The 11,274-nt window shown below is 41.8% G+C and overlaps 1 protein-coding gene across 1 annotated transcript; it reads left to right on the top strand.

Moving 5' to 3' along the window:
- The first annotated feature begins 524 nt into the window (after positions 1-524).
- LOC115101781 (cysteine-rich secretory protein LCCL domain-containing 1-like) lies at positions 525-10,535 on the top strand. The gene is made up of 15 exons (XM_065005723.1): positions 525-744; positions 1,230-1,539; positions 3,092-3,210; positions 3,610-3,742; positions 3,841-3,959; positions 4,123-4,223; positions 4,329-4,487; positions 4,613-4,673; positions 7,963-8,029; positions 8,722-8,852; positions 9,031-9,074; positions 9,151-9,223; positions 9,420-9,489; positions 9,586-9,719; positions 9,972-10,535. The coding sequence occupies exons 2-15, from the start codon at positions 1,282-1,284 to the stop codon at positions 10,021-10,023; spliced, it is 1,521 nt and encodes a 506-aa protein (XP_064861795.1). The 5' UTR covers positions 525-744; positions 1,230-1,281; the 3' UTR covers positions 10,024-10,535.
- Positions 10,536-11,274: the final 739 nt, after the last annotated feature.

The raw sequence follows: 11,274 nt of genomic DNA, 5'->3' as shown, positions 1-11,274 counted from the left end.
TGATGATTTTGAACTCAGTTGATTTGATCTGCAGAGCTCAGTGGGGTCATGCTCCATAAAATGGCAGGGAGTAGGCCTACAGGAGGAGAACAAGGACAGTGCAACACTTTTCTTAGTGTCATGGATGCAGGCACAAAGCTATTGAGGCTTGCAATAACATAGCCAGTGATTTTGGGGCGGTTGGAAATCTGCTTGAACAATACAATAATGCTAATGCTAATAATGCTAACCCTAATAATCATTCAGCGAAAAAGACTGAATTAAACTCACAGTAAATGTTATAATTGAGAGAAAAAAATCACATCTTAAAAGAAAACATAAAATACATAAATACTATTCTAAAGAAATACTGAATTTACATATGAGTGGGCTGTCATTGTCCAAAGTTGACCTTGCAGTCACTTTGAGTGGGATGGCTGGAATCAGAACCAGTCTTTAAATAGTTCAACCTGCGAACGCTCTGGAGGAGGCGTGGTCTGCCGCGTAATTTATTGCAAAATCCAAATTTGGCATATAAATGCAGGGAGCGCTCGTATTTGAGATATAATACAGGTAACTCCCTCGACTTTTGGTTGGATGTATGATACTTTACCCGTACGAAAGTTGTGGCTCCTGTTATGAGAGATGTCATAAATCGTATTATGTATGAAGAGTAGCTTTCATTCGGCTACAATAAAACTTTTGGAGTTGGACATTGTTTCCTGAGGATAGTTGACCAGATTAAACAACAGTGTTCGGTAAAAGGTAAATCATTTGTAAATGTTATATTCGTCATTGGGATAACGAAAATTCTGTTTTGTATTACAACAGGAATAGCCTGTCTAGGCAGACTTGTTGCCTCCAACAATGTATCAACGCTACTACGGTGGGTCGGGTTTACTAGACTATAACAGGATCAGATGAGACTTGCCTTGTCAGCCTGTGAGAGAATTTCACATGCAATATGCATGGTCATGAAATATTGCATGTGCTTGGCAAAAACGTACATGTTTTCCTTGTGAGAAATTGTGCAAACAGTTCAATTGACCTACTATCATGCACTTAAAATACACCAAATATATATATATATGTACAGTATCAGTTCTAGTTCTAGTGTATGATATCCATGTGCCAAAGATGTGATAAATCATCAGTACTCACATTCAAGTGAATGTATTAATCAATAACAAATAGTATACAATGGATTACAGATCTCTGAATGCTTGTATTTTATTTTGTCTCTTGTTTAGCCAACAGAATACAGATTTTTGTATTGGAGGCTTGAGAGGCTGATCAGTCATCATGAAGTGTGGAACTCAGGACTGGCTACGAGGGTTTGGGCTGCTATTCTTTGTGCAAACAGTACTTTCTATGGTGATCCCTAACTCTACTCACCTGGAGTTGTTACTGGAGAAGTATATGAACAAAGATGATGAGTGGTGGGTGTCCAAACAGCGAGGGAAGAGAGCCATCACTGAGGGTGATATGCACCTCATACTTGATTTGCACAACAACCTGAGAGGTCAAGTTTATCCTCAAGCTTCAAATATGGAGTATATGGTAAGCTAAACCAGGACCTGCTGTGTCTGCATCACACATTTCTGTTATATTTAGGTCATCCTAAGATGAACTGAAGGCAATTGGAATATGACTTGCCCATACTAGAGAACGTAGGAGATTGTACAGTACTACAGATTGAAGCAAGTGTTAGTTAGCTATTCTGCACTGATACTTCATCTTAGCTAATGATACTTGCTCAACGACTCAAGACATCTAGGCTTGAGAATCTGGAACATTTTCAAACCAATTCAACCATCCATGGGGTTCAGCAGAGCACATCTGCAAAGTCAGGGCCAACTCAGAGGTTTCACACCAAGTTATGGGAGCACAGAGTGCTCAAATAGATCAAAACCTAAAAACAAGCCTGACCGACAGCCAAGCAATAAAGCCAGTGTGTTACTGGCCCTGCCAAACCTCAAGCTCTGCCCCCTGCCTTGGTAAGCGGCCAGCTCTCACCTCCGCTGTTATCGTGCACTCTGCCTCAACCATTTCAACTCACATCTTCAAATATTAGTGTCTTTCTTTGCATTTCATTTGGCAACAAAGCTGGATCTGTGTTGATTCAAACGTGTAACAGTTGAGCATCATCCTTTGAAGTATGGTGGTTAATTTGGACGATTTCCCATGCATAAATGGAGATTTGTTTCCTGTGTGGATACACTGTGGCTCAGTTGTTCGGGCATGGCGTTTGCGCTGCCAGGGTGGTCAGTTCGATTCCCAGGACCACCCATATGTAAAATATATGCACGCATGACTGTCAGTCGCTTTAGATAAATGTTTCTGCTAAATGGCATATATTGTATTGCAGTCCTATGGTATGTCCATTGCAGTCAAGCATGTCCATTGCAGTCAAGCATGTCCATTGGCCTCAAGCCCGTTGCTTTAACCCTAAGCAGTGCAGAATGCAGATATCACTAATGTAATGTTCTACACATGGAAGACATTAGGACTGTACAGGGCAGCTGACTGGCACATTTTTCAATTAACCTTGATGGGTGTTAATGCAGTTAAACAGCAGAACAGCAGCACACTACACCTATTCTTCTAATGGACAATTTTACTACAACTTGGCTGAAACGTTAGAATTCCTCAAGTCATATCTATGTAGTTCTTTGTAAGAAACAAGTGGTGCACAACTAGATGATAGTTTTTAACTTCACTTGACCCGTTTATAAGATCTCGATCATGTAGGTTGTTGCACTTTAGTGCAGACCCACTGGGCACACACTGATTGAATCAACGTTGTTTCCACGTCATTTCAATGAAATGATGTGGAACCAACGTAGAATAGACATTGAATTGACGTCTGTGCCCAGTGGAGAGTTGAGGCAAAGAGACCAGTAATACTAAAAATGCCATCAGGGCCCCCGAAACACTTTCTGTGAAGAATGTTAGAATTTGTATTTACAATTTTTGTTTATCAAGAGTTTTGTCTTTCAAGAGTAATACTAATACAAGCTGTCTTAAGTGTATCAGTAGCACTAGCACCAATCTGATGTGCCTGCAGATATGTCTTTATCTTATCAGAATAACACTGACTGGCATTTCAAAGGTTTGGGATACAGATCTGGAGAGGAGTGCCGAGCACTGGGCTCACACCTGCCTGTGGGAGCATGGACCCCAACACATGCTAACTCAGATTGGACAAAACCTGGGTGCCCACTGGGGAAGGTCTGTATAGTATCAGATTGATTATATGCATTATGTCATTATACAGTTATACTGTATGCCCTTTTCCTAACATGTTGCGGGGTCCTATAAACTCATGAGGCAACCAATGTGTGATTAGACTGTACAGTGAGTACTGATACTGTTTAATGCTGTGGGTTGTGTCTAGTTTAGGGTTTCCCAAAATCGGTCCCAGGGCCTCCCATGGGTGCATATTTAGTTTTTTTGCCCTAGCACTACACAGCTGATTTTAAAATAATCAACTCATCATCAAGTTTTGATTATTTGAATCCGCTGTGTAGTACTAGGGCAAAAAAAACTAAACATGCAACCCTGGGAGGCCCCGGGACCGAGTTTGGGAAACCCTAGTTATTTAAATAGTTTAGTTTCTACTTTCCTCAGAGACCGACCACCAACATTTCACGTCCAGGCCTGGTATGATGAAGTGAGAGACTACAGCTATCCCTATCCACAGGAGTGTAACCCAGACTGCCCCTTCAGATGCTCTGGTCCTGTCTGCACTCACTACACACAGGTAAGAGTTTGCTATAACAATATCATAAAACCTTATTTAAGGTCAGAGAAGTCTGAGAGGACTACTAACTGAAGGTAGCTACTTTGTTGTCTTTGCAGATGGTTTGGGCAACAAGCAGCCATATTGGATGTGCTATTAATATATGCTACAACATGAATGTGTGGGGCATGATTTGGACTAAAGCTGTGTACTTGGTTTGCAACTACTCACCCCGTAAGTTTGAAAGGTTTTTTAATTGTTCTTATGTCCCCCCCCCCCCCCCAAGAAAATAATTAAGTTCAGATTCTTATTTTCAACTGCTGTATGTTATGTAGTGTATGGGAACTGGGAAGGATTGGGTCAAAAGGTTCAGTGTGTTTTATGATGTCATTTGTGTGCAGGGGAAACTGGTGGGGGCATGCCCCATACAAACATGGCAGCCCGTGCTCTGCCTGTCCGCCCAGCTACGGTGGAGGCTGTAGGGATAATCTCTGCTATACAGGTCGGCTGCTTTCAGAAAAAAGTTGTGCCATAACAAATTGGTTGCTTTTATACATTTTGTTTTGCAGACTATATTACATGTGATGTGACACCTGTTCTTTTTCAGAGAACGGAGTAGATCGACGTCCTGCCCCTGAACTAGAGGAGACAAACTACATTGAGCCAGAGCCGAGGGCCCAAGAGCCAAGGTCGAGACCGCAACCCCCAATACCATCACCCAATGACAACATGGAGAGGAATGAGGTGGTCAGCACAGTGCAAATGTGTAAGAATTTATCACAAATTTGACACTGTTTCTAATACACAATGTCATTATACAGTAAGATAAAAGTCTATATTTTGTACCACTGCCAGAAGGTCTAAGTGAAATTGTTTTTCTTATTTTCAAAGGTCAACAGATGGACTGTGAGACAAAGCTGCGTGATCGTTGTAAAGAAACCACTTGTAATAGGTAGGCCTAAGTTGTTCCTAAAGTGGATGTTGTCACTTACCTAGGTTTACAAATCAAATGTTATTTGTCACATGCGCCGAATACAACATGTGTAGACCTCACAGTGAAACGCTTACTTCCAAGCCCTTAACCAACAATGCTGTTTTTTGTAAAAATTAAATGTAACCTTTTTAAAGAAAATACCCCCCAAAAAAGTAAGAGATAAAAGTAACAAATAATTAAAGAGCAGCAGTAAAATAACAATAGCTAGGCTATATACATGGGGTACCAGTACAGAGTCAATATGCGGGGTACCGGTATTGAGGTAATATGTACATGTAGGTAGAGTTATTAAAGTGACTGACTATGCATAGATGATAACAGAGAGTAGCAGCAACGTAGAAATGGGGGGGGGGGGGCAATGCAGATAGTCTGGGTAACCATTTGATGAGATATTCAGGAGTCGTATGGCTTGGGGGGTAGAAGCTGTATAGAAGCCTATTGGACCTAGACTCGGTGCTCCGGTACCACTTTCCGTGAGGTAGCAGAGAGAACAGTATATGACTAGGGTGACTGAAGTCTTTGAGAAATTTTAGGGCCCTGCCTCTGACACCGCCTGGTATAGAGGTCCTGGGTGGCAGGAATCTTTGCCCCGGTGACGTACTGGGCCGTATGCATTACCCTCTGTGGTGCCTTGTGGTCAGAGGCCGAGCAGTTTCCATACCAGGCAGTGATGCAACCCGTCAGGATGCTCTCGATGGTGCAGCTGTAGAACCTTTTGAGGAACCATGCCAAATCTTTTCAGTCTCCTGAGGGGGAATTGGTTTTGGCGTGCCCTCTTCACGACTGTCTTGGTGTGCTTGGACCATGTTTGTTTCTTGGTGATGTGGACGCCAAGGACCTTGAAACTCTCAATCTGTTCCACTACAGCCCCATCGATGAGAATGGGGGTGTGCTCTGTCCTCCTTTTCCTGTAGTCCACAATCAACTCCTTTGTCTTGATCACGTTGAGGGGGAGGTTGTTGTCCTTGCACCACATGGTCAGGTCTCTGACCACCTCCCTATAGGCTGACTCATCATTGTCTGTGATCAGGCCTACCACTGTTGTCATCGGCAAACTTAATGATGGTGTTTGAGTCGTGCCTGGCCGTGCAGTCATGAGTGAACAGGGAGTGCAGGAGGGGACTGAGCACGCACCCCTGAGTGGCCCTCATGTTGAGGATCAGCGTGGCGGATGTGTTGTTACCTACCCTTACCACCTGGGGGCGGCCCATCAGGAAGTCCAGGATCCAGCTGCAGAGGGTGGTGTTTAGTCCCAGGGTCCTTAGCTTAGTGATGACCTTTGAGGGCACTATGGTGTTGAACGCTGAGCTGTAGTCAATGAATAGCATTCTCACATAGGTGTTCCTTTTGTCCAGGTGTGGAGTGCAATAGAGATTGCATCATCTGTGGATCTGTTGGGGCGGTATCCAAATTGGAGTGAGTCTATGGTTTCTGGGATAATGGTGTTGATGTGAGCCATGACCAGCCTTTCAAAGCACTTCATGGCTACAGACGTGAGTGCTATGGGCCGGTAGTCATTTAGGCAGGTTACCTTAGTGCTCCTGGGCAGAGGGACTATGGTGGTCTGCTTGAAACACCATGTTGGTATTACAGACTCAGACAGGGAGTGTTTGAAAATGTCCGTGAAGACATTGCCAGTTGGTCAGAGCATGCTCTCATGTATGTTTCACTGTTACTTGCTTCGACGCGAGCCTAGTTATTTAGCTCGTCTGGTAGGCTCGTGTCACTTTGCAGTTCTCGGCTGTGCTTCCCTTTGTAGTCTGTAATAGTTTGCAAGCCCTGCCACATCTGACGAGCGTCGGAGCCATTTTAGAACAATTCGATCTTAGTCCTGTATTGATGCTTTGCCTGTTTTATGGTTCATCGGAGGGCATAGCGGGATTTCTTTTAAGCTTCAGGGTTATAGTTCCGCTCCTTGAAAGCGGCAGCTTTACCCTTTAGCTCAGTGCGGATTTAGCCTATAATCCATGGCTTCTGGTTGGGGTATGTACACACAGTCACTGTGGGGACGGCGTCGTTGATGCACAGTGACTCATGTGGTATACTCCTCCGGAAGAATCCCGGAACATATTCCAGTCCGTGCCTTCACAAACAGTCCTGTAGCTTAGCATCTGCTTCATGGTGCTTCCTACTTTAGTTTTTGCTTGTAAGCAGGAATCAGGAGGATATAATTATGGTCAGATTTGCCAAATAGAGGGCAAGGGAGAGTCATCAATGTTTTGTTGCCAAACTGGTGGCAAAGTTAATAGTTGGGAGTCCTAGATGACACAATCTCTATTGCACTCCACACTGCCCACACCCACCTGGACAAAAGCAATACATTTGTGAGAATGCTGTTCATTGACTACAGCTCAGCATTCAACACTGTAGTCCCCTCCAAGATAATCACTGACCTCAGGACCCTGGGACTGAACACCTCCCTCTGCAACTGGATAATGAACTTCCTGACGGGCCGCCTGAGGGGGCAAGCATAGGCAACAACACATCTGCTACGCTGACCATCAACACGGGGGCCCCTCAGGGGTGTGTGCTTAGTCTCCTCTTTTACTCCCTGTTCACACACAACTGCGTGGCGGTGCATGACTCCAACACCATCATTACATTTTCTGACGAAGCAACAGTGGTAAGACTGTTCACCGACAACAATGAGGCAGCCTATAGGCAGGAGGTCAAAGACCTGACAGTGTGGTGCCAGAACAACAACCAATCCCTCAACATCAGCAAGACAAAGGAGCTGATCGTGGAATATAGGAAATGGAGGTGCGAGCACACCCCCGTCCACATTGATGGGGCTGTAATAGAGCAGGTCAAGAGCTTCAAGTTCCTCAGTGTCCACATCACTAAGAAATTAACATTAAATGTTTTCTTTAACTGTGCATTTTTGAAAAAGGAAGTAAGCATTTCACTGTTGGTCTACACCTGTTGTTTACGAAGCATGTGGCAAATAACATTTGATTTGCAGAGTTAATTGAAAATAATGCCATTGTTGATTTGATATTTGTTTCATTAATTAGGGTATTCTATCTTGAACCATATGGCCTATCAAGTAGAAACTCATGGACAATATGGATACAGATATAAAAAATGTACTTTATGAATACATTTTTTTCTAGTATAAATTACCGAAGTTAATATAGCTTGCCATGGTATACATTTTTAATTACCAAAGTTACCCTACACTTAACCATTCTTACTCATTTCTGTGAATGGGTCAAAACTGAGTTTGAAATGTTATTTCTTCCTACAGGTACGAGTGTCCTCCTGGATGCTTGTCCAGCCCAGGAAAAGTCATAGGGGCTGCGTATTATGATATGGTATGAACAGAAAACACTATCTATTACTTTTAAAAATGTATTCCAACCGCATGAGTTGTGGGATACTATATATAAAATAACGGTACAACTTCAGTCATTTTATTGATGTATTTTTATTATCTAATTAGGGAAAGCCAAAACCTTCCCTCTTTAGGGCTCCTAAATGGCGCAGCGGTCTAAGGCACTGCATCTCAGTGTAAGAGGTGTCACTACAGTCCCTGGTACAAATCCAGGCTGTATCAAATCCGGCCGTGACTGGGAGTCCCATAGGGCGGCGTACAATTGGCCCAGTGTCATCCAGGTTTGGCTGGGGTAGGCCATCATTGTAAATAAGAAGTTGTTCTTCACGGACTTGCCTAGTTAAATAAAGGTTACATGAGCTATGCAATTGACTTTGTACTACGTCTGGGTCCTGTCCCCTAATCTTTAGAACGGGCTCATAGATGTTGTGAAAACACAGTAATTTAAGATATAGATGAAATTATATTTGTGTTTGTAGATGAATTTACTTCTGCCAGATGCCTTTTTATTCTTTTTTTTTGTTGCGCTGAAGACCATTGGGCTGCATTTTTGCCCATTGATGACCATTCAAAAAGCCTACAAAAGTTCAAAAACTACAAGGCTACTTCCTGGGAAATGCCATGTCCCTTTCATAGCATATAAAGAGTAGTGAAACATGTTTCATTTTTCAGCAATCAAGTGTTTGTGGAGCTGGTTTACATGCTGGAGTAATAGACAACGATGGAGGCTGGCTGGATGTTACAAGACAAGGAAGAAAATCACATTTCACAAAGTCATACAAAAATGGAATTCAGTCTATTGGGTGAGTTAATTTGACACAGCTTTGTCTCAAATGGCACTCAATTCTGTATGTAGTGCACTACTTATGACCAGGGCCCATAGGGAATTTGATGCCATTTGGGATGCAACTTCACTCTATTATGTTTGTTTATAATAAAGCAGCAAGTCACATTTTCACACCAAATTATTCAAATTTACAGGATGAACAGGAGTGCAAATGCTTTCAAAGTATTCTCTGTACCAGGTATGTCTGATCTTGTTTCACCTTTGTCTCAATGCATGTATTTTTCAAATGACATTGTGGCATCTTTGCTTCTCAGTAAAGGCAGTACCGTGTGAGACCACTGTTGCACGGTTCTGTCCCTACAAAAGACCTGCACGGCACTGTCCAAGGTAAAGAAAGAGTTCACTCTAATAAACCAAACGTGATACTCTTCTTCTGTAAAGTTGATTGGATAGGTATAGACTACACCTGCATTGCTTGCTGTTTGGGGTTTTAGGCTGGGTTTCCTTACAGCACTTTGTGACATCAGCTTTATAAATACATTTGATTGATTGACTACTGAACGTGGCAATTTTCCTTCACCAGGTTGTATTGCCCCCGCAATTGTCTGCATGAGACCCGTGCCAGAGTCATTGGAACACAATATTATTCGGATGTAAGTCTGTCTGACAATGGCCTTCTATACAGATTATATTTCTCTCCGTAGAACTGACGTTTGTGCTATCCTAATCTACCTTGTTTTTTTTAATAGAAATCCAGTATATGTCGAGCGGCCATCCATGCTGGTGTAATTCAGAATGACTCAGGAGGCTACCTGGATGTGCAACCCGTGGACAAGAGGAGACAGTACAGCGGTAGCTATCAGAATGGAATCTCTTCAGAAAGGTAAGGGATTTGGATAAGGGAAATACAGGTCAATTGTGTTTTTTTTAAACTTTGTTCCAAATGCTTTTGGATGTATAATGGCTAGGAACCAGGAGTTTTTCCTGGTCAGCTATTGTGATCAGAAAAAACTCCTTCCCTTTGCTGATACAGTATGTAGATGTAGACTAGTATCAGTGTCATATACCTTGGCTTGACGGTGTAAACTGTTCTTAGCTGAATCCAAACTAACACCAGTGTTCATTCTCCCCCCAGCCTACAGAATCCCTCAGGTGGCAAAGCATTCAGAGTATTTGCAGTCATTTGAATTCACATTGCAAGGACACGAGCACTTGTCATTTCACGGCCAGTAATCACATTACTTGTGGTTTCCTTCTCTTGCCAAGCTGCACAACCTATAAAAGATATACATTTAAACAGTGTATCTTTAAGCTTGTTTATTTGATGTATATAATATGTTGTAAATAAGTTGAATGTAAAAAAAAAAAAAAGATTAAAAAAAGATTTGTATCAGAACAGAAAAATATATACAGTAATGAGCATGCATAGTAAATGTTTTCATTCTATGATATTTAAAATGTATTGTTTTTATTTGATTTTATATGCATATTTTTTTTAACTATTACGTTTTAATGGCTGTTGTATTTTTCATGATGCAAAATATATAGTATAATCTTTATTCATAGATTTTTACAGTTCAAGCCTGGCTGGCCAGGAGTGTGTCAGAAAATGTCATAGCCTGAACCGAAAAGGGTGAGACAGCCGAAATATGCATTATTTATTTACATTTATGAATAAATCAATGGTCAATTCTGAAAAGACAGAGCATTCATTCATTCATTCATTCAAGAAGGGCTTTATAAATAAATGTGATTGCTTCATGTCTTTTTGCTGAACATTCAGTATCGCCATTATCTCTTTCAAGAAAACCATAAATATCAGTTCTCCATTGATTGCTGCTGTTCATAATACAGTAGTGTATAAAGCGCTACGTGACGTTGTTAGAAAAGCTTTGTCCTATCACTGTCAATGTTCTGGAAAATACTGCTATTCTGTGATGGATGGCCAAGAGGGTACTTTCTTACTGTCCTGGATCAACATTTGTTTGTAAAGGCATTACTAATCTTCAGGATATTCAGGAGTAAATCTTTTTTGTATTTCTATGCTCTAGAATGCCCTTCAAGTAAATCAGAAAGGAGTATTCAACAATACCACGGTATAAGTATATACATTATACAACTGTTACACATGTTTAAGGTTGCAAAATGTCAAATTCCCATGTTTTCCGGAAATCCAGGTTGGAGGATTCCCGGGAATAAGCAGGAAATACAGAATCCTCAAACCAGGGAATTTATTGAAAGTTCCTGGAATTTTGCAACCCTACACATGTTCGTCTATCCACAGAATTCAGGCACTCATTCAATATTTCAAAAACAATATTTGCAGAAATCTTTTCCAGGCAGGAGCAGTAAAGAATGAAAGCTGAGCAAGCCCTTATGTTAAACTACTTGGTCCCACTGGCTGTGTGCTAGGGAGAGCAGACAAAGAGTAACTTTGT

The sequence above is a fragment of the Oncorhynchus nerka genome, linkage group LG20, assembly GCF_034236695.1.
Source record: "Oncorhynchus nerka isolate Pitt River linkage group LG20, Oner_Uvic_2.0, whole genome shotgun sequence".
Lineage (NCBI taxonomy): Eukaryota > Metazoa > Chordata > Actinopteri > Salmoniformes > Salmonidae > Oncorhynchus > Oncorhynchus nerka.
Note: the sequence above shows the minus strand (reverse complement) of the source record. Positions and strands in the feature narration are given on the sequence as shown.

Bases quoted from the DNA above. Each gene is read 5' to 3' on its own strand.
- LOC115101781 (XM_065005723.1), top strand. From the start codon at position 1,282: ATGAAGTGTGGAACTCAGGACTGGCTACGAGGGTTTGGGCTGCTATTC. The intron at 1,540-3,091 runs GTAAGCTAAACC...GGCATTTCAAAG, and splicing joins CTTCAAATATGGAGTATATG to GTTTGGGATACAGATCTGGA. The intron at 8,030-8,721 runs GTATGAACAGAA...TTCATTTTTCAG, and splicing joins GGGCTGCGTATTATGATATG to CAATCAAGTGTTTGTGGAGC.